This window comes from Gavia stellata, chromosome 15, assembly GCF_030936135.1.
Source record: "Gavia stellata isolate bGavSte3 chromosome 15, bGavSte3.hap2, whole genome shotgun sequence".
NCBI lineage: Eukaryota > Metazoa > Chordata > Aves > Gaviiformes > Gaviidae > Gavia > Gavia stellata.
This window is the reverse complement of record NC_082608.1, coordinates 185,759-213,510: the sequence shown is the minus strand read 5'-3', so window position 1 is coordinate 213,510 and position 27,752 is coordinate 185,759. Positions and strand designations below refer to the sequence as shown.

At 63.2% G+C, this 27,752-nt stretch overlaps 1 protein-coding gene across 6 annotated transcripts; it reads left to right on the top strand.

Moving 5' to 3' along the window:
• Positions 1-5,658: 5,658 nt before the first annotated feature.
• On the top strand, positions 5,659-25,926 carry NDRG4 (NDRG family member 4). Of its 6 annotated transcripts, XM_059825045.1 has the most exons (18): positions 5,659-5,731; positions 9,546-9,637; positions 10,119-10,163; positions 10,706-10,744; positions 16,919-17,024; positions 18,297-18,417; positions 18,690-18,752; positions 18,959-19,019; positions 19,335-19,421; positions 19,516-19,572; positions 19,954-20,057; positions 20,602-20,658; positions 20,754-20,805; positions 21,550-21,597; positions 21,838-21,873; positions 22,068-22,119; positions 22,790-22,828; positions 23,485-25,926. In XM_059825045.1, exons 1-18 carry the CDS (start codon positions 5,695-5,697, stop codon positions 23,637-23,639), a joined length of 1,251 nt encoding a protein of 416 aa, XP_059681028.1. In that variant the 5' UTR covers positions 5,659-5,694; the 3' UTR covers positions 23,640-25,926. The 6 variants fall into 6 exon arrangements, with proteins under 6 accessions (XP_059681028.1, XP_059681027.1, XP_059681030.1 ...); XM_059825044.1 differs by lacking the exon at positions 10,706-10,744; XM_059825047.1 differs by lacking the exon at positions 22,790-22,828.
• Positions 25,927-27,752: the final 1,826 nt, after the last annotated feature.

Here is a 27,752-nt window from a genome sequence, read left to right as displayed (position 1 = left end):
TAATGTGGAAAAATCCGTCCTGTAAAACTCCCTCGCTTCCCTTTAATCATGCAATTCAGGGTGCGGATGGCTCCGTGTGCAGGCGATTTCTGAACCCCCACATGGGGTGACACCCCAGTCCCTCCAGCTTAGAGCACAGAGAGCTTGTGCTCTTCCCAAGCTTAATTAATTGTGCAATTATTTCAGCCACGTGGCCCTGCTCCTTTGGCAAGGTAGCCATCCAAAAGCGTTATTTGATAAAGTTGGACTTCATGTGGAGAAGATAAATCCCTGTGTGAAAAATCATTTATTCCTGTAGAAACCCCTGGCAATTAGAGGAGGAGGAGGTTTAAATTTGCACAATCATGTCAGGAAGAGCTGAATCCCACCCTATCTCATCCCTGACCAGTTCAGGGATGACCAGTCCAGCCCCTTGGCTGCTGGACCCACAGGGGAGGGTGAAAGGCAGCCCTGAAGGCAGGGAAGGTCTGGGTTCTGGGCTGGCTCCTAGTTGAGGGATTAAAGGGTCCCCGCGCTCCCTGACATCCCGGGTGTTTTCTCCCTTTGAGGTGAGAAGGAGACCGCAGCCTGGATGCAGATCTCCTGGTGACTCAGCGGGAGAGGCTGAAGTCGGCTGAAAACTGGTTGCCATCCAAAAAGCTTGGGCCAAGCTGTTAAAACAGACGTAGCAGGGATGGAGATGAACGTCTGCATCAGCAGACATTCCTCCAGCCCCTCAGCAGCCATGTGTAGCACGAGCTGCCTGGGGCCGCTCTCAGGGCACCCCACGGCCCAGCAGTGAAAGGTGCCGTGAAGCACAGGGGTACCTCGGCCACCGCGGCTGGCCGAGGGGTGATGAGGCTGGGGTCTGGGGTGCCTGGTTAAACCCAGGTGCCGACAGCAGCCTATGGGCACCCGCTGCCATCCTGGGAATTCAGGGTTGGGGGCAAGCTAGGATCTCTGGATGAGGGTGGTGCTAACAAGACCCTGGTTCAACCCCCTTGAGATACCAGCACTGCTCCCAAGGCCAATGGCTGGTGGTTACAGGGACTGCCAAGAAATCCCTTTCCAGGGCCAACCTAGGTCTGCTGCCGGCTGGTCCCCAGGACCTCCAGGGCAGAGGTTGTCTCCGAGATCCCAGCACCCAAATCCTGACCCTCTTGTAGCACCTTGCACGGACCCCTCTTGGCGTAGGAGAACCTGAGCCTCACGCGTCCTACGAGAAACCTTGGCTTTCCCACGCTGACAAGTAACCAAAACACGGGACAAAGCGGCATCAGGCCCTGACTCATGCACGCCATCTCTGCAATGGAGATAGGAAATGTTTTGCCTGGACTCTCCTGGAAGAAATGCCCCGCGGGGAAGAGGAGCGAGTGATAGCCTGGACGCCAGACCAGACCACAGCCCTGCTCCTGGTGAGCACCACGTGGGGCTGGGTTGGATGGGGAACCAAGCCCATGGAGGGGAGGTGGTGGGGTCCTCAGCAGTTTCCCCATGGGGGTGTTTCGGTCAGGGCCAGTTCTGGGTTTTGAATGGCGCATCCTGTGCGGTTGCCTCAGGCAACTTGGGAGTGGAGGCTGTTGTAGCCCTGACTGTGGAAAAAATGAATTAAAGCGATACTAAAGAAGTACAGAGGCAGGAACAATGGCAGGACGGGCTTGCCCAGCTTGGAGGCACGCGGGAATCAGCCCTTGCTCTAGGGGCAGGCTGGGGCCCCCTGTCCTCGCTGGACCAGCTGTCCCAATTCAGGACACAGCCTCGCTTCATCCCTGCCACCCCGGGAGCCCCTGGCTCCTTTAGAGCCCCGGGCACCGGCACAAGGCTGGTGCGCAAACCTCCATGGGCTGGCTGTCCTGCAGAGCCGGTGGCCCTGATGATGCAGGATGACAGCCAGGGCAGAGGGAGGCACCACCAGCATCCATGCCTCACGCAGAATATGAGGGTCCTGCATCTTCCCCACTGTGAGACCAGCCCTCTCCAACCCCCCCCGGCAGCGTTCACAGCCCCTGGTTTTGCCTGACCCAAACAGCCACCCCACAACCTCCTGCTCTACCCCAAACAGCTGCCACCCTACACCCCCAGCATCAGTATGTGGGGGGTCACCACCACCCCAGCCTTGGCCTCCACTCCTGGGTGATCCTTCAGACACCGTGGTTATCACCATCCTCACTCCCTGGTGTCCCCAGACCATTATGGTCCTGCTGTGGGGACCCTCATTGCACAGGTCCCCCCCTATCCTGGGACCACCTGGACCCCTTGACCATGACTATCCTATGCTCAGGGGAACCTGCACCCCCATGCTCCAGAGGACCCCCAGGTCCCTTCTAATCCTTATTCTTGTTCCTGGATAATCCCAGGCCCTTTGGCCTTCATGGCCTCACTCCGTGGGACTCCCTAGAGCCCTTGGCCATAATGGCTCTGTTTCAGGTATCCCTGTTGCACAGGTCCACTCTTGCCCCAGGATTCTCCCCAGGCACCTTGATCGTCACCAGCCCCCGCTCTTGGGGACCCCCAGACCCCTTGGGCATGATCCCATACCTGGGGCTCCCCAAGGCTCCCACTGTCCCCTGCTCTTGGGACCCTACGACCACAGGGACCCCCTGGACCCATCATGGTCCAGCTCTGGGACCTCCATGGTTCCCTACAGGGTGATGTGTGCCACCCCCCCACCCCAGCGCTCCATCTCCCCTGTAACCCCCCATTGCTCCAGCTCCCCTTCAACCCCCCCAGCGCTCCATCTCCCCTGTAACACACCCCCAGTGCTCCATCTCCCCTGTAACCCCCCCAGCTCTCCATCTCCCCTGTAACACCCCCCCCAGTGCTCCATCTCCCCTGTAACCCCCCCAGCTCTCCATCTCCCCTGTAACCGCCCCCCAGCACTCCATCTCCCCTGTAACCCCCCCAGCGCTCCATCTCCCCTGTAACCGCCCCCCAGCACTCCATCTCCCCTGTAACCCCCCCAGCGCTCCATCTCCCCTGTAACAAACCCCCAGCGCTCCATCTCCCCTGTAACCACCCCCCAACACTCCATCTCCCCTGTAACACCCCACCAGCAATCCATCTCCCCTGTAACCGCCCCCCAGCACTCCATCTCCCCTGTAACCCCCCCAGCGCTCCATCTCCCCTGTAACAAACCCCCAGCGCTCCATCTCCCCTGTAACCACCCCCCAACACTCCATCTCCCCTGTAACACCCCACCAGCAATCCATCTCCCCTGTAACCCCCCCCCAGCGCTCCATCTCCCCTGTAAACCCCTCCCAGCACTCCATCTCCCCTGTAACAGCCCCGCCAGCGCTCCATCTCCCCTGTAAAACCCCCCCAGCACTCCGTCTCCCCTGTACACCCCCGCAGCGCTCCATCTCTCCTGTAACCCCCCCAGCTCTCCATGTCCCCTGTAACCGCCCCCCAGTGCTCCATCTCTCCTGTAACCCCCCCCAGCGCTCCGTCTCCCCTGTAACCCCCCCCAGCGCTCCATCTCCCCTGTAACAACCCCCCACGAGCGCTCCATCTCCCCTGTAAACCGCCCCCCAGCGCTCCATCTCCCCTGTAACCACCCCCCCCAGCACTCCATCTCCCCTGTAACAGCCCCCCCATTGCTCCATCTCCCCTGTACACCCCCCCAGTGCTCCATCTCCCCTGTAACCCCCCCCCAGCGCTCCATCTCCCCTGTAACCCCCCCAGCGCTCCATCTCCCCTGTAACCCCCCCAGCTCTCCATCTCCCCTGTAACCACCCCCCAGCACTCCATCTCCCCTGTAACCCCCCCCAGCACTCCATCTCCCCTGTAACCCCCCCCAGCGCTCCATCTCCCCTGTAACCGCCCCCCAGCACTCCATCTCCCCTGTAACCCCCCCAGTGCCCCATCTCCCCTGTAACCACCCCCCAGCTCTCCATCTCCCCTGTAACACCCCCCCAGCGCTCCATCTCCCCTGTAACCCCCCAGCTCTCCATCTCCCCTGTAACCACCCCCCAACACTCCATCTCCCCTGTAACACCCCCCCAGCACTCCATCTCCCCTGTAACCCCCCCCAGCGCTCCATCTCCCCTGTAAACCCCTCCCAGCACTCCATCTCCCCTGTAACAGCCCCGCCAGCGCTCCATCTCCCCTGTAACACCCCCCCAGCACTCCGTCTCCCCTGTACACCCCCGCAGCGCTCCATCTCTCCTGTAACCCCCCCAGCTCTCCATGTCCCCTGTAACCGCCCCCCAGTGCTCCATCTCTCCTGTAACCCCCCCCAGCGCTCCACCTCCCCTGTAACAACCCCCCACGAGCGCTCCATCTCCCCTGTAAACCGCCCCCCAGCGCTCCATCTCCCCTGTAACCACCCCCCCCAGCACTCCATCTCCCCTGTAACAGCCTCCCCATTGCTCCATCTCCCCTGTACACCCCCCCAGTGCTCCATCTCCCCTGTAACCCCCCCCCAGCGCTCCATCTCCCCTGTAACCCCCCCAGCGCTCCATCTCCCCTGTAACCCCCCCAGCTCTCCATCTCCCCTGTAACCACCCCCCAGCACTCCATCTCCCCTGTAACCCCCCCAGCTCTCCATCTCCCCTGTAAGCGCCCCCCAGCACTCCATCTCCCCTGTAACCCCCCCAGCTCTCCATCTCCCCTGTAACCACCCCCCAGCTCTCCATCTTCCCTGTAACACCCCCCCCAGCACTCCATCTCCCCTGTAACCCCCCCCAGCGCTCCATCTCCCCTGTACACCCCCCCAGCACTCCGTCTCCCCTGTAACCCCCCATTGCTCCAGCTCCCCTTCAACCCCCCCCAGCTCTCCATCTCCCCTGTAACCCCCCCAACACTCCATCTCCCCTGAAACACCCCCCCAGCACTCCATCTCCCCTGTAACCCCCCCATTGCTCCATCTCCCCTGTAACCCCCCCAGCACTCCATCTCCCCTGTAACACCCCCCCCGCGCTCCATCTCCCCTGTATACCCTCCCAGCGCTCCATCTCCCCTGTAACCACCCCCCCAGCACTCCATCTCCCCTGTAACAGCCCCCCCATTGCTCCATCTCCCCTGTACACCCCCCCAGCGCTCCATCTCCCCTGTAACCCCCCCCCAGCGCTCCATCTCCCCTGTAACCCCCCCAGCGCTCCATCTCCCCTGTAACCACCCCCCAACACTCCATCTCCCCTGTAACCCCCCCCCAGCGCTCCATCTCCCCTGTAACCCCCCCCAGCACTCCATCTCCCCTGTAACCCCCCCAGCGCTCCATCTCCCCTGTAACCACCCCCCAGCGCTCCATCTCCCCTGTAACCCCCCCAGCGCTCCATCTCCCCTGTAACCACCCCCCAGCACTCCATCTCCCCTGTAACCACCCCCCCAGCACTCCATCTCCCCTGTAACAGCCCCCCCATTGCTCCATCTCCCCTGTAACCCCTCCAGCGCTCCATCTCCCCTGTAACCCCTCCTCCCCCACCCCGCCCCGGGCCCATTGTCCTCCCGGCTCCCCCCCGCAGCCGGCCCCGTTCCCGTTCCCGTTGCCGTCCCCTCCCCTCCGGCCCCGGCGAGGGGAGGACCCGGCCGGGCGGGGGCCGTGCCCAGCCTCGCCCCTGCGCCGCCCCGCGCACCTCGTACCGGCACCGGCACCGGCACCGGCACCGGCACCGGCACCGGCACCGGCTCCGCTCGCTCCCCGCGCCGGGGCCCGCCACCGCCCCCTCCCTCCGCCCCGCCCCTCCCGCCGCCGGTGCCGGGACCCGCCGCCCCGGTATGAAGGTGCTCCGGCACAAGATCGAGCTGCTGACAGGTACGGCCCGGGCGTGCTGGGGGGGAGCCTGGGAGGAGCCGGGCGCTGTGGGGTCGGGGCGGGGGGGGGAGAGCCTTCAGCCCCTGCCTGGGAGATGGGGGGGTCCCCCCCCCCTCTTCCCCCCAGGTATTGGCTGCGGGGGGGACACGGTGCTTTTTGGGGTACGGGAGGGGATGCCGGGGGAGGTGCCGGGGCTGCAGCCGGGGAAGCCCAACCCGGTGCTGCTGTGGGGGGGGGGAAGGGGGGGGACGGGGTCGGGGGTCCGCCGAGCAGGGAGCCGGGGGCGGGGGGGGGGGTGGGGGGTGCCGCTGGGACTACCGGAGCACCCCTGCGGTGCCCGCTCCTCCGCCAGCCTCCCCCGGGAGCCTCCCGGCAGCCCCGCGGATGGGACCGGGGAGGCGGCTGCTCTTCGCGCCCGCCGCTACCGGGCCGCCCGCGCCCCCGCAGGGCCCCCCCCGCCGCCGCCGCCGCCCCCCGCCCCAGCCCGGTTCGCTCGGCCCCTGCACCGGCGGCCGCGGCTCCCCCGGCCCCGGCGGGTCTGGCGGTGCGGCCCGCCCGCTCCTGCGCTCCCCACTTGCCCCACGGCGTTAGGCTGGTTTGGGGGGGGGGTGCTGCTGGGGTGCAAGGCCTGCGCCCCCCCCCCGCGGGGGCACAGCAAGCTCTGGGTGTTCGGTGCGGGAGGTGGCCCAGGCTGTGTCGCACCGGGCTTGTCCTCCACCGCATCGGGGCTCCTCGGCCATGGTCCTGCTCGGGGTGGGGGGCGATGCTGTGGGCACGATTCCGTGTCCCCGACTGGGCTGCGGGTTCCCTTCCTCCCCGCCTCGCTGGCGATGGCCTTGGCTTCAGCCCCTGGCAGGGGCCAGCCCTCGCTCCTCCAGATTTGCCTCCCCGTCTGTCGCACGCGCTGCTCAGTTAGCCCGGAGGGTCCCTGCCGACATTCCGTGGGTGCCACGTCCGTCCGCGCCAGGGCAGGACGCAGGTGGTCAAGTGGGGAGACTCCCGGGAGGGTGGTGCATCGCCCGAGGGACCCCTGCCTTCCGACCCGACACGGTGCCCAGTGTTAGACCCTTCCCACAGCCTCGTCATCATGATGATAATAATAATAATAGCGATAATAATAATAGTGTATTTCCTTGCCACGAGTGGGTTCTCCTCCGATAAGCCAACCCGGGGCTGCAGATCCCTGGGGAAGGTAAGCCAACGTGGCTCATTCCGTCCCCGTCTATATACGCAGTGCCAGGGCCGCAGTGGGGCAGAGCGCTAGTCCCAAACAGAGCGCTAATATCACGCTGGGTTTGGGACCGATTTGGGATTAGGGAGAAGGCGTGTCCCAGCTGTGCCCAGGAAATGGTGGCATCACACTGGGAAGGCAGAGTGGGAGCGGAGACGGGTGCGCTTGAGGCGGCACCCTGGGGATGGGTGCTGTTGAGGAGCATTGGGGCGAGCTGGAGGGAAAAGGGCTCGTTGCCAGCCCCGTTGCTCCAGAGTGCGATGGGAGCCAAGTTGTTTTGGCTGGGAGACCTGGAGCCGTGGCTTCCTCACCAGCCCTCTGCAGCCGGGCTGGGTGACCCTGCCCACAGCCCCACTGCTGCGCTGGCAGGAGCAGGGATGAGGGTACCTGTGGGGTGGCGTGGGAAGCAGAGCACCCACGGGAAGCCAGCAGCACGGCTGTGATCCCGCTCGCAGGCTCTTGCACCCGTGGGACTCCCCGACGTACCGATCCCTCCTCCGTTCCCGTGCTCAGCACCACTTTAGGTGACCGTCCATCCCATGCTGAGGATGCCGGTTGGCGCAGGGCTCTGCCACGTCCCTCGTGAGCCAGCTTTCCCCCCGCTACGCGAGCAAGGTCATGGGCCCTTCCCTCATTGCTTGGCCACCCTCCCTCCCATATTAGCTGGAGGCTTTAATTGATAAAGGCATTCACCATACGCTGAGTGCTGTTCCCAGCCGCCCCTGGGGCTGCGGCCACACGGTGGGTTGGCGCGGTCAGCGTGGGACGCTCCTGCTCTCTTCCAGACCCAGCTATCGGTGAGGCTGATTTTCCTCCCGTTTTTTAATCCTGGGATTGTGCACCAGGGGATCGCGGGGTTGCTCGGTCGGTGGCTCTGCAGGCTGCATCATCTCGGCTGCGCTGGTGGGCTGCAGGCGAGGGCTGTCCCCTTGCGCAAAGCCATTTTCCCAGCAGCAGCCCCAGACATATGCCTCTCCGTGGGGCTGTTGGCACCTCTCCCCACCGGGTTTTTGCATGGCCCCTGGCCCCGTGGGACCCTGCGTGCAGGGGGTAAAGTGGAGACCCGCGGCGCTGGGCACCCTGGGATTCCCGGGAGGCTTCGCGGTGGTGTTTCTCCATCCAAACAGTTCTGGTTTGTTGGATGGCTCCCAAGGAGCAAAGCAAAGTGCCGTGTCGGCAGAAAGCAGCCAGGTGGCACAGCCTGCTTGGTATTTGAATGGAAAACCCAGTCGGATGAGCAAAAGCCGGCTTTGGAGGGGAGTTTATGACCAGCTCTCATATTCCTGGTGGCTTGCAAGGCTCGTGGCATTGCTTGGCCTTTCCACATCGCCAGCCAGGGCTGACCCAGGTTTGTTAGGTGGACAAAGCGTGGAGCAGGCTTGGCTGAGGCTGTGGATGGAGCGGGGTCCGTGTCTGCTGCCGTGCTAGTGCGGCCCCATATCATCCCCGGTATCCCTGGGGAGATTGCAAAGGGTGGGTGGCCAGTGGAGGGGATGTGGGACTGGTGCTGGCCCATTTGGAGCAGCAGCAACTCGTCTGAAGGCTTGGCCTTGGGGAAGGGGTGGAAATGGATGCTGCGAAGGCAAACGCCTGAGGTCCGGATCCTGCCTAAGCGCAGATAATCCCCTTGCACTGGGACCTGCCAGTAACCCACCCCATCTATACACAGGGGAGGCTGGATTGTCCCCCCTGTCCCCCATGTCTGGCACCTTCCGTGTGCAGCCAGCTGCCGGGGCGCACGAGCAAGCCCTTGCTCCCCTCTGTTTTCAAAGCTGGGCTTGTGCCTGGGGGTGGTTTTGAAGATGCCGGCGTTGGGGGGGGTACAAAGTCCCGATGCCATGGTCGGCAGCATCCAGTGTCGTACCTCGGCTGAGTGGTGGCTCCACGGTGAAGTCTGTCCCTGAAAGCCCCGGGGCTGAGCTGCCGGCTGGCCAGCACCTGCTTCGCAGGCAAGGAGGAGTTTGGGAGTAAAGGCTTCACGTTCGGTTTTCTCCCATCGTTGCAATACAAACTTCAGGCTGTCTCTCTGCTCTCCTGCTGCTCGGAGCATCCCTCTGTCTCCCAGCACGGCTGAGAAACATCACCCCTCATTCTGGCTGTGCAGGAAGAGCTCCCTCTGTCCCACCCATATCTGTTTGCAGCCTAAACCCAGCCAAAACGTTGGCTTTTTCTCTCTCTGACCGATGCTGGAAGCTAGGGTGGGAATTGCGATGTTCTTGCCCTGGGTTGAGTGCTTACAGGGGTGACCAGTATGGACAGACCAGGTCAGTCTCCTGGTTTACCTAAGACCATGCCCTGGAGACAGGGCTGTCCTTAACTGCGAGAACTGGACCTGGGTGGGAGCTGGGAGCCGAGCTCTTCCAGGCACTGCCTGCCCCATGCCTGCTTCCAGCTCCCAGCGGAGGGGCTTGCTGCAGCCCCCGGACAAGCTGAAGCACCAACTCCTCGTGGTAGATGAGTGGAGTGAAGCTAATTTGGGTCCCGTCCCCATGGGCAGGGAGACCCGGGAGGCTCTGGGGTGCTGGGGCGAAGGGGACCAAGGCAGGTCCCCACGGGCGCTGACGTTTCCCTCACCCTGGGCAGGGCTGCTGCTGCAGGAGATGACCATGGCGGGGCTGCATGAGCTGCGCTTCACCGAGGAGAAGCCGCTGCTGCGGGGCCAGGACGCCGAGCTGGTGAGTCTGGTGACTGCACTGGCTCCGGCTCCTGCACGTGGGGTGCCAGGACGCGGGTGCTTAAGTGGGAGCTTGGGGGGGGTGTGTGTGTGCTGGTATTGGGTGCACGTGTGTGCACACGTGTGTTGGTATTCAGCGCGTGTGCAGATGTGTGCTGGTGTCGATGCACATGCATGGGTGAGCACAGGTTCTGCTTTGGTGTGATGATGTACGTGTGTGAAGGTGTTGCACATACATGCTAATACACACTTGTGCCTGCGCACACATGCAGGTAGCGCATGTACATGTGTGCGGGTATTATAGATTTGCGTGTACGTGCGCACACGTCTGGGCTTAATGTCCCCCTGCAAGCAGTGCGGCCCCCGGGGAGTGGGTGCTTGTGGTGTCAGGGGGCTTCGTGAGTTGGGTGGGAGGAGGGTGCCGCAGGAGTAAGGGGCGGCGGGGGGATGTGTCTGTCCCTAACGGCTCCTTCGCTCCCCAGGAGAACTCGGATGTCTTCCTCTCCACTGTGGACACAGACTGGCAGGTAGGACCAGCCATGGGGGGTGCCCCCCACCCCTGGGTCCTGCGTGGGACAGCAGCCTGTGGCTGGGGCAGGCTGTGGGGCGCTGAGCGAACCCAGGGTGTTGCTTTCCCCCCTCTTCCATGGGGACGCAGTGCCTGGTTGGTGTCTGCATGGGGCTGCACATCCATCACGGTCCCCAGCAGGAGGGGACGGGAGGGACGCTGCCAGGCATGCTCTGTGCTGGCCCTCGGATGTGGCTGGCGGGCACTTGGCGAGGGGCCGGAGACAAAACCTCTTTAAAACAGGCGATTTCTTCTCAGGAGGGCCGAGCTGCTTTTCCAGCCCCTCTCCCTTTGCCATGGCAATGGTTTCCCGGGCGATGCCAGCTCCCGGCTTACATAAGGATGTTTGAAAGCCTCTTTCTTTTTTGGAGGGCTGGGGCATTGCCCCCCGTACCACCCACCTCTCTCGGAGAGCAGGGCCCCTCCGCTCCCCTGGCTGGCACCTGCCCGCCTCGTACCTCTGTTTCACCTCTTTGGAGGAGCCCCACAACGTGGCCTCAGCGCTCGCAGGGGCTCAGCTCATGCCTGGCTCCCGTCTTGGTCTTCATCACTCTCACGCCTCTGCCCAAGCTCATTCCGCATGAGGCTCTCCCTGCAGAGAGTGGGGTGCCGGTAGATGAGGAGGGAGGGTAGTGGGGCTGCCAGACCCCAGTTCGCTGCCTGTCCCTCTCCCAGAGCAACCCCTCCTCCCAGGGGACACCAGTGACTGACTTCAGGTTGTTTGTTGCTGCTTTGCCAGCGGCTGGGACCGCCGGGAGGGTGGGCTCGGGTGGTGCTGGCTGAGCCCTGCCAGGTCCAGCACTGAAACAGCAGCACCTGCAAGGATAAAAGAAATCTGGATTTCATTCATCCTGGGAGAGGGGCAGGGGAGCCCAGGTCCCCGTTTTGGCAGACCCAAAGCAGTGCCCAGGCTTTTGGGGCTGGCCCGTTTAGTCCCCATCACCCGTGCGCGTGGCAGGGTGCAGCTGGGCAGGGAGCAAGCGCTTTCATCGGGATGCTGGGTGGTGGTTGCTGTGGTTCACAGAGTAGGAGATTTCTGGTGGCCCTCTTGGAAGCCACAAAACTATTCAAAAATGACAGTGGTGGAAAAGAAATGCCACCCTTCCCAGCAGCGCCAAAGCTGGTGAGATGCTGGGGCCGGGGGTGGCAGGGTATGCGCGTCTGGGCTGCTCCTTGCTCTGCTTGCTCAGGGTCCCTGTTGACCACTGGAGGGGAAACCAAACCTCCTGGTGTCACTGAAGTGAGGGCAAGGAGGGAGAGGGAGGCAAGGAGGGAGAAGGAGGCGGCAGTGGCGGGCTGCCCAGAGCTCCTGGGTAGCACTACAGGCACCAGTACGGCTCTCACTCAGCTGTGCTGGGGCAGGGCTTGGTTGGCATGCAGGGGATCTTAAAGAGCCATGGCTCTCCCAGGATAATCTTTGCATGCCGGTATTTCAGGGATTGGCCCATGGTGACGCTGAACCGTGTCCCCGGTGGTGCCCAGGTGGAGAGGGTCCGGACAGCAAATGCCACAGCAATGCGCCTTCATGCTCTCGTTACCTAAAAAAAAAAATGAACTGGGCAAGGATCAAGGCGGCTTTTCCCACGCCAGCCAGGCCCTGCGCCCTCTTGGTTCCCCTCCAAGAGCCTCAGGATGGGGATGGGATGAACTTCCCAGGCTGTGCTGGGGCAACCCCCTCCTTTCCCCCACCCTGGCACTTCGCAGGTTGGTTCCCTGCAAAGGCTGGGGGCCGCCTGCCCTTCCTCGGGGAGATCTTACCCCATTTTCTAGGCTCACCTCCTTGGGGTAATTCAGTCCAGCCCCCAGCTTAACTCTTCGCTGTCCCTCCGCTCGTCCCCAGAGGCAGTCACTGCTCCCCTGCTGGGATGCTCTGGTCTGGCCGGGGCAGCGACAGGGATCGGGGATCCCCCACTGCCGCCGCCAGCCGAAGCAAAGCCCAAAGCCAAGGTGCAGGAGTGCAGGGGGGGCAAGTGCCTCTGCCCTAGGACCTGGGCGCCCTGGCCCTGCTGGAGGTCTGGGCCACCTGCCAGGCGGATGGGCTAGTAGCCAATGGGCTGGTGATGCCATTCCATGCCATTCAAGCAGGGTCAGCGTTGCTCAGCCCTCCCATCTCTCGGCCACCCTTTTGCATTCCTGCCTTACTTCACCTCGGCTTTTCCACCCCTTCTGCCTTCTATTTTGCCACCTTGTCTTTTTTTGCCTGCTCATGCCCCTCTGCATCTCTTGCTTTTTCCCGGAGGCTGTGGCTGTTTGTGCTCTTTGGCTCCACAGGCAGCAGGGCTGAGGAAAGCAAAAATGACATGCAGACCCGCGAACAGCTTTGTACCTGTGCTGGGAACCACCTGGGAGCTCGGCTTCACCCTCACACGCCGTCCTTCATTAGCAGAGATACATCCCTCTGGGCTTGCGTCTGAGCTCCCTGCGGGACAAAGCTGTGCAGAGGAAAGCCTCTTTGGTGGAAGCCAGGTGGAAGCCATCCTGCTGCTTGTCTGTCTGTCCGTCCTTTCTCCCACGTCCAGACCCCCTGACTGCCCAGCCCTGACTTGTTTGCAGGACACTGCTTTCAGTAGCTCCCCACCAGGTCTGGGCGATCATTTTTCCAGGTCAGGGAAAGGGCTCTCCCCAGGGAAAAGTCGCTCAGCCCTGTGATTAGACATCAGAGACTCCGCAGGAACAAGGCTGCTGGCTGAAGCCGAGGACACAGGGCTTTGCCATGCGGGGAAGCCCATGCATGTGCTGGTGATGGCAGCTGGACCCCTCTGCCCATGGCTGCAGTGCATGCCAAGAGCATGGTGGAAGCAAGCCATGACGAGATGCCGGGGTGGGGATGATGCAGAGGTGATGGCAGGCTCCAGCTGGCACGGAGCATCCCTGTGGTGGGCAGGGAGGCTGGAAGGTCCCTGCTGCGCTGGTCCAGCACTGGCACGTGGCTCTCCAGCCCCCTTTGGAGGTTCCTTCCCCACTGGAGGGACCGTGGGTCTCTTTCTCCATCCATGACTGCCCAGCTTTGTGCTGGTGCGGCTCAGGTGCCGGTTGTGCTGAGCTGGGCAGCGGTGCTGAGCTGGGCAGGGGCAGGCAGGGTGCAGGGGGATGGCACACAGAGCCTGCCGGGTGCTTTTGGGGCCGTGGCGGCATGGGGCTGTCCGTGGGTGCAAGTTGCAGGCAGATGGACTTGCCCTCTCACAAAGCTTCATTGGAATCAGGGAAGAAACCATCTGGCTGCGTGCACGTGCACATGGGAATACAGACATGTGTGCATGTGCACACAGCACGTGTCGGCCCAGGGACAGGATCCGGCCCCTCAGTGCTGCTGGGTTGTCTTTCCTCCTGCCTTATTTACCTGCCACCGGCAACGTCCAGGTTGGGGTTAAATCCTGCACGTCCCCTGTGTGCCAGCATCCCACAGCAGGTGGGATGACTGTGCTGCTGGGTAAGGTAACACAGGTATCTGGGCGATGTTCACGTGTGTACACGCGTGTGCCTCTCTGTGCACATGTGTACAAGGTTCTACGTGTGTGCAGGTCATTGTGCATCCAGGGGTGTGAGTGATGGCCATGGCATACATGCTAAGCACACGGGAGAAGGATGCAGCAGGCATGCTCCTTATGCACGTGACCATGCACATACATGTACAGGAACATGTACCGATGCAGACACACAGGGGCCAGCCCGTGGGGATATGCACAAGCATTTTCTGGGGTGCAAGTGCTTCAAGGTGGGTCATTGTATTAATTTTTCCAAAGTTTGCATGCACAGACATGTGGGGTGACACGGTTTTGCCTGGCCCCTGTGTGCCTGTGTTGGTATGTGTTCCTGTGCATGTATGTGCATGATCACATGCATATGTGGAGCACACCTGCTGTGTCCTTCTCCTCTGTGTTTAGCGTGCACCCATGTCCGTTCGTGGGTGCGTGCTTGCTTCCTGGTGCGCGTGCGTTGCTGCAGGGCCTTGGTCTGGGCGGCTGCAGGCTCGAGCATGATTCTGCGTTTACATGGGGCCGGAGCCGCGCGTGTGTGCGTGATGGGCACGGGCGAGCATCGCTGGGCTCTGTCCTGACGATGCTGTGTGTATTGCAAGGGGTGCGAGTGCAACCCTGTCCAGGCACCCCTGCGGGTCTCGGTTTGCCGAAGCAGGGAAGATGGAGCAGGTACCGCATGGTGCCAGGCGTTTTTTCTTCATAAACAAGGGTATTTGGGGCCAACTGGAGCATGAATAATTCCCGCGGCAGCCAATGGCTGAGTGCTGGCTCCATCGCAGTGCTCGCCCGCAATGGAGGCCAAACCTGCCGGGGCTGCGCGTCGCGTCGAGGGGGAAGGGAGAGGGAGGGCTTAGCGCAAGGCTGAGGCTCCACTATAAATCGAGGCGAGGGGCTGAGCCAGCGCAGAGCTCTGCTTCGCCGCTGCACCGCTGTGCCCCGCGCCGGGACCCCGTGCTCGGCCCACCCTGCCCTCGCATCCTCGTCCACCCGGTTCCTCACCATGCCTGAGTGCTGGGATGGGGTAGGTACCACCGTTCCCGTGCTCGCTGCCATCCCTTCCCAAGGAGTTTTGCCCCAGTACCTCCCCTGCTCACCCAGGCTGGACCTTTGCACCCAGAAGGGCTTGGCGTGGGCCAGGCAGGCGTTGGTGCTGGGGGGACCTGCTGCTGGGGAGCTCTTCCTTCCCCCAGCCCCGCTGCCGCATCCCTGACGTGCTGCAGGTTTCGGGGACGCGTTGTCCTTGAGCATGTCCTCCCCGAGCTCAGCGGAGATGCTGCGCTGAGGCCGAGGGTGAGTAAGCGCAGCTGCAGCGGCTGTGGGCTGCGCTGGGGCTGACTGCTGATGGGGGGGGCACACTGCCCCTTCCCCACCCCCAGAATTGCAGAAGGAGAGGGTCTCTCACTGTTTTGAAGATGCTTCCCGACCTCTGCGGTGATGGCAACACCCGATGGCAACAGGCTGGTGCAGAGGGGGGGTGGGTGAGGTGGGAGCACTGCAGCGGTGAGAGGGTAACCTGGACAGGGCTGGGCTCTCTCAGGCACCTACGGGTGCTGCAACCCCCATGCCCCTCCTCGCTGGGGCCATGGGTTGTCGGTGCCCCCCCCCTCGCTGCCTTCATCCCCTGCATCGCTAGCCTCTCCCCCCCGCAGCGAGCATCCCTGCGGCAACGGGCAGGGCTGTGGTACCCAGCGATGCTGCAGAGGCTGCACCGTGGGCAGGGATGTGCCTGCCTTGGTGGGCAGTGGGGGGAGGATGGCAGGGGAAGGAGCCGCCACCTCGGGCATGTGATTTTGGGATGGGATTGCAGGCTGAGCTGTTGGGGCTGTGATGGGGACCGTGGGCATGGGGATGGCAAAGAGGCAGCCCTGTGCCCAGGATCAGACCACGTGGATGCCTCCTGCTCTGTGACCTTGGGCCAGGCCCTTCGTCTGCCTCAGTTTCCCCATCCGTCGTTGCCGGGGGATGTCCCCACTCATCGCCTGCTGCCTGATACAGCCCCGGGGAGTGGAGGGACAGCTGTGGATGAGGGCTGGGGTCGGGGTGCCCTTGGGGAGATGAGCGTTGTCTCCACAGAGCCCTTGAGCTGTCCTCGGGCGCTGTGTCCCCCCAGGGGCAGGAGATCTCAGTGAGGGGAGGCACTGCAGTGAGGAGACCCTGTCCTTGGGTGGTTCCTCCCACCCGAGGCCTGTGTCCTTCAGAGTCCTTGGTGGCATGGAACCCGCGGGAGCGTCCACGTACCCGCTTCCCTCCCGCCAGCCCACCCATGGGGCTGCCAGTACCCGCAGCGAGGACCGCGCCGGTTGGGCACCCTGCCAGCATCCCCTGCCCGGCCCTGCTTGGCACGTGATGCTCCTGCACCCATCAGATCCCAGCTTTGAGGTCACTGCCAGTGGGCTGGCTGGCAGGCATGGGCATCTAGAGGGGACCCCTGGTCCCTTGTCCCCGGGCGATGCCATGGCCAGCACCTGGGCTCGCAGCCTCAGTTTCTCTTGCTGTCTGGGGACGATGGCTGTGAATGCGGGGCTGGAGCCCTTCCAGCCAGGGAAACTGAGGCACAGGGCAGTCCTGGTCTGTGTATGGGGGCACAGCCATTTTAGATGAAGGGATTTTAAAGTTACTTCAGCTGTCATTTTGGAATCAGGCTGCAGCATTTCCTGGGGTGGTGTCCCGGGTCTGACCTCTGCCTGTTTGTCCCAGGCACAGCAAATCCAGGCCAACTGGGCCATGCGGGGATCCCCCACCCTGTTGCCAAAACTCTCGGTCTCAGGCCCTTGAAGATCTCCTGTCCCATCCTGTGGTCCACCTGTCCTGTCCCATGATCGTCCTCTCCCAAGCCCTCTTGGGTCATCCCATCCCATCCCATCCCAATCCTGTATCCCTTGATCCCATCCTGTGATCCCATCCCATCATACACCTGTCCAATCCTAAATCCTATTATCCTATCCCAAGTCTTCCCTTCCCCTTCCCCTTCCCCTTCCCCTTCCCCTTCCCCTTCCCCTTCCCCTTCCCCTCCCGAGTTGGTGGAGGCTGAGAGCATTTGTATGTGATTTCTCCTGCCTTCTGCCACTGCCAGGATGCCCAGAGCTGGGGGTTTTCCTGGAGCAGCTGCTCCTCTTTCCCTTGTGCTCCCCTGGGACCTGCTGCCTGGGAAAGCAGCAGTGGGGGGCGGGGTGATGGGGCAGGAAAAGATGTCTTGGGACAGGCAGGCGTCACCCCATCTCTCCTCTTCCCCCAGGAACATGACATTGAGACCCCCTACGGGCTGCTGCACGTGGTCATCCGGGGCTCGCCCAAGGGGAATCGCCCGGCCATCCTGACGTACCATGATGTGGGCCTCAACCGTGAGTGCTGGTCCCCGGGCTATGGGGTGCAGGGGCAGGCGGGAGTGAGCCTGGGGCTGCATGGCATGCCAGGACATCGGCCAAAGCCCCTGGCTCAGCTCCTTTGCCTCTTCCCGTGGAGGGTCCCCAGGCTGTATTTGGTCTCCCCAGGCATCTGAAAGCACCAGGAGGGTTTGGATGCTCAGCCGAACCCGAAGCCCCGGCCAGGCACAGCCAGCAGTGCTTGGCCACCCCGGTGCTGGCTGTCCGCCTGCCCATGCCAGGCAGGGATGGGATGTGGGGGATGCGGGGTCAGTCCCTGCTGCCGCCGGTGGCGGCCCGTTGGTATTCAGAGCACGGACCCGGCTGGCGGCAGGGCATAGTAGGGACCGGAGGAGACAGGGAATAGCAGGGAAGGAGGGACCCTGATGGGTGGGGAAGGAGGGACCCCGAGGCGGGGCTGTGGATGTGGGGATGCTGCTCTCTCTGTAAGCCTGCAGCCTTGGACCTGCACCCCAGACCCCTGCCCCAGGCTGTGCCCCCCGGCTGAGCCGAGATGCCCGGTGCCCTGTGAACAGGGAGAAGCATCTCCCTCTCCGCTGGCGGCTGAGGCTGAGTCACCGGTGTGCTACGTGAGCTGCCTTACCATCACAGCAGCACTCTCGTGTCTAGGGATTTGTCATGTTGCTTGCAATGGACCTTACAATCTGCCTCACCCCCATGTTTTGGGAGGGATGTCCCGGCACCGATGCCATGGGGCAGGACCCCTCCAAGCCCTGGCAATGGCTGTATCCTGCTGCAATGGCGGTGGCCTGTGCACAGCAGTGCTGGGGCTGTTTCTTTGACTGTTTCCAAGCAGGGAGATTTGCAGCCATTTCTCAAATCCCATGTTTGCTTGAGTCCTTTCTGGGGATTTTGGATAGGGCCGATAATACCCCGTGGCTGCTAATCCCGCTGCCCAGTGGGTGGTCTGGCGGCTCTGGGCTTTGCATCCCCTGGTCCCATCCCTCCAAGCAGATGAGGCTCACCCCAAACTCCTCATCCTCCTGGCTGTGTCCGTCCATCCCAATGCCTCCCAATACCAGTAGGGATGCAGCCCTTGCTCACAGTGGCTGTGGTCTCTGCTGTGGGGATGAGGAGCCTGGAGGGAAGGGGATGGGAGGGCTTTGGTGGCATGTCACCTCTCGGTTGAAGGGCAATGGGAGGGCAGGCGACCTCTCTCTGTGCTCCCCTGGCCCACCAGGCCCCAGTGCCAGGGTGTTTGGTTTCTGATCCCTGCCTGCCCTTTGACAGACAAACTTTGCTTCAACACCTTCTTCAACTACGAGGACATGCAGGAGATCACGAAGCACTTTGTGGTGTGCCATGTGGATGCGCCAGGCCAGCAGGCAGGAGCCTCGCAGTTCCCTCAGGGGTAGGTGCCAGCTTCGGGGGCTTGCCATGCCCACCGGGATGTCACCTCCCTGCCCGCTGGGTTGTGGCTGTCTGGGCAGTCATGCCCTGCCTGCGGATCTCTCCAAACCGTGTCAAAGCCCATGGCAGCCGACTGGCCCAGGGTGGGCAATGGGGTGGTTTGCAGATGGGTGGTATTTCCCTGCCCACCTTGGGCAGCCCAGCTGCCCTGTCCCAGCCTTCCCCCTCTGCGCGGGTCCCATAACCACTGTCCTGTGCCTCCCTGTGCTGCAGGTACCAGTACCCATCCATGGACCAGTTGGCTGCCATGTTACCCAGCGTGGTGCAGCATTTCGGGTGAGTCAGCCTCTCCTCCACAGCTGCTGGCTGAGGGTGCTGGGCAGGGAAATGGGCAGGAGGCAATGGTTTGGGGCTGGGGGAGTTGTCCCTGTCAGCTGGCACCCTGCATGTCTTCTTGTGCCCCATGCTGTGGGTGGAGGGGTGCCCCAGGGAACCCGTGCTGGAGCCCACCGTCCCCCCATACACACCTCTCTGCTTTCCAGGTTCAAGTACGTGATCGGGATCGGTGTTGGGGCAGGAGCCTACGTGCTGGCCAAGTTTGCGGTGAGCCTGGGGCTGGGATGGGCTGGCCCTGAGTTGCCCGTACCTGCTGTCAGCTCAGGGCATGGGGACGAGCAGGAGCTCACACCCCCGTGCAGGCTGTGCCGCTGCAAAGGCTCCTGGAGGGATGGGGGGGCCGGGATGGCCGTGCCATGGCCGTGGCAGCTGGGCAGTCTTGCCACAGGTCTCCCATGGCTCCCAGGGCAGGGCCACATCAGCCCTTTGCAATGCCTGTGCAGTGGGCAGCGGTGCTGGTGGGGGGCTGCCCTGGGCACATCTCCTCTTCCCGCTGAGCATCGCCCCTCTTGCTCATCGCAGCTCATCTTCCCCGACCTGGTCGAAGGACTGGTCCTCATGAACATCGACCCCAACGGCAAAGGCTGGATTGACTGGGCAGCCGCCAAGGTGGGCAGGGCCCCGACCCCCCTCCCGGCCCTGGTGGCTCCCTGGGCAGGAGCCAGCCACGGCAGTGCCGTAACTCCCTGTGCTCCCTCCACAGCTCTCTGGCCTCACCAGCACGCTGCCGGACACCGTTCTGTCCCACTTGTTCAGCCAGGTAAGGGCTGCGCATCCTGCCGGCCCCCTGCCACCGGCCCCCAACCCAGCATCCCCGCCGGGTCACCCAGGCTGTGCCCTGCCCTGCCTGCCGGGTGCTGCAGTGCCGCTGGACCTGCCCCATGCCCCGGGATGGGGTTAGTCAAGCCCTGCCTGTATCCCTCCTGCCTGATCCGGGGCCTAGCCTTGATGACTGTGCGACGCGTGCCCGCGTCCTGCTGCCTGCGTGTGCTGCCTGCAGCACTGCTGTGCCCAGCTGCATTGGCCGGCATCCTCCCCCTCTGCCCCACTGGCCGGCACGGCATGGGCAGGCCTGGGGGAGTGGGGTGTCTCCTTGGCACCCGGCAGCACCTGCCCTGATTTTTCGTCCTCTGCGGCACAGGAAGAGCTCGTGAACAACACGGAGCTGGTGCAGAGTTACCGGCAGCAGATCGGCAGCGTGGTGAACCAGTTCAACCTCCAGCTCTTCCTCAACATGTACAACAGGTGAGCACCCTGGGTGGCCCCGCCAGTGGGCTGCCCCCCATCTGCACTAGGGCAAGGACCTGCAGCGCTGGTCGGTGGCCCCGAGGGCACCATGGGAACCCTGACCCCTTTTGGGTGCTGCCATCACCCTCCGACGCAGGCAGGCAGTGGTGCAAAGCTGGCTGCCAGTGCTGGCCAGGGATGCGGGAGTGGTGGTACCTGTGCTAGAGCCTTGCCATGTCCCAGAGTCCATGGCCGTGGGTGCACGTCCCCTGGTCTCCTCCTGCGCTGGGTGCTGGCACAGGCCTCGGGAAGGGGGCAGAGATGCTGTCCCATGCGTGTACAGGGTTGGGAACCTTGCTACTCTGCTGGGTGCTGAATCCTGCGGCGTGGGCTCAGCTCGGGTCATGGCAGAGATGGCCGTGGGGTCCTCCATCCACAGGGTGCCGGGACAGCAGGGCTGGGTGCTGCTGTGCAGAGCTGGCAGTGCCCCAGCTCTTGCACTGTGGCATTGGTGGCAGCACCTGCCCACGGGCTCACACCGGCCCTCTTTCTCCCCCATCAGCCGCAGGGACCTGGACATCAACCGGCCTGGGACTGTGCCCAATGCCAAGACGCTGCGGTAAGAGTCGTGCTGGCATGGAAGGGGGGGTCCCAGGGCAGTGGATTCCACCCAGGCCAAGCCCTGACTGTGCCCCTTCCTCCTCTCACTTCCAGCTGCCCTGTGATGCTGGTGGTTGGAGACAACGCGCCTGCTGAAGAGGGGGTGGTGAGTGATGGGGTAGTGCCTGCGGGGTGGCATGCAGGTGGTGCCCACACATGGGCACACTCACGTTCACTGCCTGCTCAGGCACGTGTGAGCTCCCATGTGCAGGAGTGTGCCCATGTGCAAACCTGCCTGCTTGTGTGGGCATGTGCGCACGCGCATCCGTGCCTGGTTGCCACACCGGGAAAACCTCCCCTTCCTCATATACCGAGACGTGCTCACAACGCACACACTCGGATGTGTCGGCACACAGGCACACTCCCTGCTTGGCCACGTGCACCCGAACAGCTGCTAGCACATACGTGTCCTTGCACACATCCGCGTGGTTGTCCACACTTACACCATCGGCCCCAGGAACCGTGCAGGTGGCCACATTTGTGCATAATGTGTAACTGCATGCACCCACCCCCTCCTCCAGCACGTGCACCTCTATGCATATGCACATGAGCACGCTTGTGTGCTTGTACACATGTGTGCGACACGCAGGATGCCTCACCAGCCCCCCCTCCTCTCCCTTTCCAGCCCCCACCCTTGCCCAGACACTGGCCTGGCAGGAGGAAGGTCCCCCCTGTCCCATGGCAAGGGATGGTGGTTCTGCGGGCGCCGGGCTCGCCTAGCACCCTGTCTCCACGTGGCTGGGGTGGGATGTGCCAGCTGGGGTGCCATGGGCCAGTGGCGGTACCTGTGAGCAACTTCTGCCAGGCTCAGGGCACCACAGGGTGCTAATATCATCCCTCTCGCCCGCAGGTGGAGTGTAACTCCAAGCTGGATCCCACCAACACCACCTTCCTGAAGGTAGGCGGGTGGCAGGGGGCAGCTGGGCAGTCCCTGCTGCCCATGAGATGCCCCATTGCCCTCGCCCCAGGGTTGCAGGGTAACCCCATCTCCCCATTCCAGGTCCGTCCTGGCCATGGGGCTGGGGGTGGGTGGGAAGCGCAGGGTGGCCCCAGCAGTGGCATCCTGCCAGCGGGTACCAGGGGACAGGGTGGGTGGCAAAGGCACCCTCCCAAACTAAGCAGGACCTTCTCTCTGCAGATGGCTGACTCCGGTGGGCTGCCCCAGGTCACACAGGTGAGCCCCCACAATTTCCCCAGTTAACTGGGTATACTGGGCTCTGAGACATGCACTGGTGCTGTCCCTGGCTAGCAGGGGATGGGCTGAGGTGGGCACAGGGGTCTTGCGCAGGGGCTGCCAGAGGCGGCTTGGGGCTGAGCGGGGATCTCGGCACCCGTGCTGCCCCAACTCAGCCTGCTCTCTCCCTGCAGCCCGGCAAGCTGACCGAAGCCTTCAAGTACTTCCTGCAAGGCATGGGCTACAGTGAGTGCCAGGGCTGGGCACGGGGCTGGCGCGTGCCTGCGTGTGCACATGCGTGTGTGCCTGTGTGCGTGTGTGCTGACCCTGCCGCAGGAGAGGACCCCCACGTGCCCATCCTGATGGAGAGGAGAGCTGCATGAGTGTCTGTGGCGTTGTATGTGCAGGTGTACAAGATGTCTATCCATGCGTTCGTAGGGGCGTGGGGTGTAGAGGGTCTGTGTGCACACAGGTGTGTGTACAAGGGCTCTGTGTGTACATACGTGTGTGGACAGGGTCTCTGTACATGCATGCACACTTATGTGTGTGTGGGCACGCACAAGCAGGGGCTGTGTGTGCGCACACAGGTGTGCAGAGTCCATGTGCACAATTCTGTGTGTATATATGTGTGTACAGGTCCATGAGCACAAGTGTGTATGTGTGTGTGTGCAGGTCTGTGTGCATACCTGTCTGTGCACACGCATAAAGACCCGTGTACACACATGTTGTGTGTTTGCAGGTCCCTGTGCACATACACGTGTGTCTGTGTGTGCAGGTCTGTGCGCACACGTGCAGGTCTGTGCACATGCACACATGGGGCTGGGCAGGGGCTCCGCTCCTGGCCCCGTGGAGCAGCCAGCACAGCTGACGCTCTCTCTCTGCCCTCCCTGCCCTTCTCCCGCTCCACTCCTGCCAGTCGCCCACCTGAAGGATCGGAGGCTGAGTGGAGGCACAGGTACCGCTCAGTGCTGCTCGGCCCGTGCCCACTGCTGCATGGTGCCCGCCTGGCCTGTGCTCTCGAGCTACCTGGGCACCTTTGGGAGCAGCCTGGGTGAGGGGCTGGCCCTTCCCAGCCAGGTGCCCTCTGCCTCGCTCCGCTTTGCCTGAGATGGCACCCTGAGCCGGGGCTGGGGGCTGAGAGATGGCATTTGGAGAAGTCCCCCCTGCTGCGCGGGCACAGTCTCGGCAGTGTGCCCACTGTGCCCTCCTCCAGCCAGCCAGGAGCTGTGCCCGCTGGGCATCCTGGCTGGAGGAGGGTGCCACCTTCCCTGCACACCCTGGGTAGCCGGGAGAGCTCCCATTCCTGCCCACCCCTTCCCCGGAGCATGGCAGCCAGGGGTCCCCAGTGCCTTATGCCCAGTTGTCGCATGCCTGGGAGATGTGCCCCGGTGCGCAGCCTGCCCCAGGGTGCCCTGTCCATGCCCCGCTGTCCCTTGCCAGCCTGGAGCTGCTCATGTTGTCACAGCACCGCATGCTGCAAGCTTGTGCCCGGGGTCATTCACATCGGGGAGTGGGACCGGCGGCTTTGCTTGCGTGAGGCAACGTCAGCTCAGGTCCTGCTGGCTTTTGGAGGGAGCTGAGCCCCCCGGTTGTCTCTCTGTGCCCGTGCAGTGCCATCCGCCAGCATGACCCGCCTGGCACGCTCCCGCACGGCCTCCCTCACCAGCGCCAGCTCGGTGGAAGGCTCCCGCCCACGTGCCTGCACCCACTCGGAGAGCACGGAGGCCATGGGGCAGATCAACCACACCATGGAGGTATCGTGCTGAGGTCCACACCCACCGCCGACATCTCCAGAACCATCTCCCATCCGTCAGCATCCCGCCAGCACCCACTGCCCTGTGGACATCCTCCACCAGGGCCTTTGCTTCTTCGGGGTCGATTTGTCTTCTTTGCCGTTGGCCTCATCCCTGTGTCTGGTACCGGAGAAGGAGAGCGTCTTCGCTTCGCTGCCTTCCGGCTCCGGCTCCTGGCTTCACCCAGCAGTCACACATGGTTCTGCATCGGTCCTCACCCTCCCTAGCATCGGCTTGGCCCTGGCTCGGGAGTGTGGGTGGCAGGGGAACGTGGCCAGAATGGGGGAGCAAGGGCAGGGTGGTGAGATGGGGACAGGATGGTGGGATGGGGCAGGACAGCAGGCTGTGGGCAGGACAGCAGGACGTGGAGAGGACACAGGAGGTAGGTTGCCCCCCAAGGTCAACTGACGGCTGGCCAAGCCAGCAGGAAGACAGGGACAGGGAGCGGTGCTCACTGGGAGGTCACTGGACCCTCCCTGGGGATGCAGCTCCCATTTCTCCCCGCCAGCCCTCCCTGGGGAGAGCTAGCACGGGATCGCCCAGCACACCCAGGACCTGCTGCCCCAGAACTGGCTGAGCATTGTGAGAAATCGCACCCCAAACAGTCCCCTCACCCTGGTCATGTACCCTGAGGGCTTCCCTGGGGCAGAGGGAGAGGGCTCAGCCCTGCTTCAAAAGCTGTCGGGGCAGGAGGGTGGCATGGGAGTCCCCCTGCCTCTGCCCATGCCCTCACCCGTGGTGGCACTTCCTTGGTCCCTTGTTGCAAGAAGGACGATAACCACCTGCCACCAAAAATGCACTGGCGGCGGCGGGAAGGGGCACTTGTGTGCCCAGGCTTGTTCCATCCCTGCCGCACCGGCAATTCCACTCCCAGCTCTTGGGCTGAGGCCGCCAGGGCGCAGAGGCCACCGGGCTGGGGATGTGGCGTGGCAAATCCCCCCTCCGGTTTCGCCACAGCCTGTGGGTGTCACCGCGGTGGAGTCATTAGCAATAAGATGAGACACTGCCCCGCCGCCGCGCAATGCTGCAGAGCCCTCAGCACCCTCTGCCCCGTGGAGTGCATCACCGCAAGGTGCTGGCAGTGTGGAGTGACCCATGGGATGTGGGGAGCACCCCAGTGTCTGGCTTTGCCCACAGGGTGGCTTTGCCCAGGGAGCTGGCCAGACCCACCATGGCCCCCCGGATCCGCACCCCTCACCCCCAGCATCTTGCCTGCGCACTGAGCGGGGCGTCTCTCAAGGGCTTGGCTCCCCCCGAGCCATGGGGCCCCACCTGGCCACCGGCTCCGGGTGGATCCAGCCCCTCGCGCTTGGTATGGAGAGCCGTGTCATCGCGTAACCCCACCGTCGGCCACCCAGCCTCTGCTGCCGCCCCTGGCCCACCCCGCAGGCAGCAGAGCCCAGTTCCTCCTGCACCCGGGGTAAGAGAGCCCCCGGCTATGGCGATGGGTGCTCAGGTCTTTGCGGGTGGTCCGTGGGGGACCCGAGCAGGAACTTGTAGGGGACCCACTGAGTGCCACCATCTGGGTAAGCAGAGCCAGCCCGCTGGGAGCAGGTCCCACCCAGCCCCCCAAAAGCACTCCCCGCCCCCAGACCCCATCCCCACTTCCCAGCGAGGGACACAGGGGTCCCGGGGCTCCCAGCGGGTGTACGAGGGCTTTTGGCCCTGAGACCCGTGCCCCGCCCAGCCCCTCCCAGATTGAATGGCCACCCCAAAACACCAGTGTCCCCATTTGTCCCCCACTTTGTTCTGCCGTCTGCTTCCTTCTCCGTGTGACTCTGAAAGCTACGTAGCTCCTTTTTACTGTAGATACCGCTGCGATCTCTCCTTTTCTCAGCGTGTCCTTCCAGATGATATATATAAAAAATACCTATACATAATATATATGAGGGTTTGTCCGGTCCCGGACCTTTTTGGGTTCACTCCCCCTTGCATTCTCGTCCAAGCGGTGCCACATGGTTCCCCTGGAGGTGGTCCGGCCGTGCTCGCCTTCGGTTCCTCACCTTGGTTTTGTCGGTGAGTTTGGTTTTCCCTGGTGGTTTGTTCTTTTGATTTTTGTTGGTTTTCCTTTTTCCCCGGTCACAGCGGAATTTAACGCGTTTTCCTGTCTGAGCGCAACCTGGTTTTGTCACGGCGGCGTCAAGGCCGCAGCACTCATGAGACGGCAATATGTAAACCGGATTTAACTAACCTGTTGCTGTAGAGAGGATTTACTGTGTTGGAAAAAACCAACAAACTAATAAAGATGTTAAGAACCTGCTGTGCTCTTTTCAACGTGCTGCAGGAAAACGGCTCCGAGCCCACCCTGGGCCTGCCTGCAGAGATCTGGTCGGCAGGGAGGACATGGGGGACACCTTGGCCACCACTCCCACCAGGGGCCGCACCGCTGGGAGAGGGGGACCAGGGTGCGCACGGAGGAGAGCCCAGGACCCCAGGGTGCACGTGGAGGGGAGCCGAGGGGTGCTTTGGCTTCAGGGCAGCCATAGGCAAAGTGCCCCATATGTTGGGAGTGGATGGAGACTGGAAAGCTGCCAGTTGTGGCCCAACGAGGTTGGATCCAAGGGGTGCCCACAGCGTCCTTGGGAGATCCGGCCTTCCTGTCCTCTTCCAGGCTTCCTGTTTGTCTCCCCATCGAGGTCTGAAGGTCCCAGGCCACAGCTCTTCCCAAGTGCATGAAGCCCCCCCGGGAAGGATCCGCTCCCTGCATCCCAGCCCCCGTCCCAGCTCCAGGGTGTCGGTGTCTGCCGTGCACTGGCGCACTCCAGCCTGCTCCCAGTCCCTGAAGAGGGTCCCAGAGCCAGGGCACGGAGGGAGAGTCACCGTGTAGTCCACACGCATGGTTGCCTGGGGAGAGTGGAGAAGAGCCTGGACACATGGGGAGGGAATGCAAACCGCCAAGACTGAGCTGCGACGTGGGCAGGCAGCCTGGCTGCCTTTCTTGGCTGCTTTGGCTGGAGGGGTCTGCTGGTCTCCCTGCCTTCGGCTCTTCCTCCGTCCTGCTCCGGCCCTGAGGCTTCTCTCTTGCTGGCCCCTCTCTCCTTCTGCTTTGGTTCTGGGGGCCTCCCTCCTGCCCCTTCTCTCTCTTTCCCTCTTTCCAGCGTTAGTTTCTCCCTCCTCTGGTCTTCGGATCTTCCCTGGCAGGGATGTCTATTGGGGTCCCCCTCTCTGCTGCCCTGCCCCCGGCCTGGGTGAGTCTCATCTGGGTGGAGGGGGACCGGAATAGTCCTGGTGGGGCTGGGATGCAGTGTCTCCTGCCTGGCTCTAGGACTGGAGACCATCGTTGTGGTGTCAGGGCAGCTGCAGCTGGCATAGCTGAGCTGCTGGGAGGGGAGCGGCCATGTGAGGACCCAAAGACTGTAGAGGAGCAAGGACCTGCTGCTGCAGGACATGGGGAGGACACAGCCGCGCTCGGGATGCTGGAGGGGCAGCGAAGCCTCCCTCTGAGGTGTGTTGGGGGGGCTCTAGCTGGGGGTGGGGTGGGGTAGGATGTTAGTAATGAGGGGTTTGTGCTAATCAGCACCTTTGCGCTTAGATGCTGGCAGGATGGAGGGCTCTGAGGGTGCGTGGCAGAGGGGGCCAGATCCAGGGCAGACGCCCTGAGCCTCCTGCCACCCTCAGCGACAGTGCTGACACCTGAGCTGCCGGGTGCCACCCGGCCTGAAAAAGGAGGGGGCTCAGGTGGGGCAGGATGCATCCTCCCTCTCCCTCCTCCGCGTGTGAGGCTGGGTGATCCCAGGGCAGGACTGCAGCACCCCCGAGGCTGAGGGGGGGAACTCCTGACGCATGGCCCTGCCTGGGGCCGGGCTCCGTTCCCAGCCCCTCTGCCAAGCTGCCCTGCAGACAGACTTCTCCTGACAGCCCCCAGCCCTGAGTACATACACGACCATCAGCTGTGCTGGAAGGGTCCCCGTTTTCCCAGCTGTCCCAGGGACCCTGATAACACATCTCCTTGCTCCACCATCAGGTCCCCAAGGACCTGCTCCCAGCTCCCACATGCTTGGGGATGGGGGAGTCAGGGGCCCCCACGCCTTGCCATCAGTCCCAGCCAGCCCTGACCCCCTGCCTTCCCTATGCCCCTCCTTGGGG

What these genes read in the sequence shown, in the direction of transcription:
- NDRG4 (XM_059825045.1), top strand. Translation starts at nt 5,695, where the DNA reads ATGAAGGTGCTCCGGCACAAGATCGAGCTGCTGACAG. An exon ending in CTGTGGACACAGACTGGCAG is followed by an intron (nt 10,164 to 10,705) that starts GTAGGACCAGCC and finishes ACGTGGCCTCAG; the next exon opens with CGCTCGCAGGGGCTCAGCTC. An exon ending in TTGACTGGGCAGCCGCCAAG is followed by an intron (nt 19,422 to 19,515) that starts GTGGGCAGGGCC and finishes CTCCCTCCACAG; the next exon opens with CTCTCTGGCCTCACCAGCAC.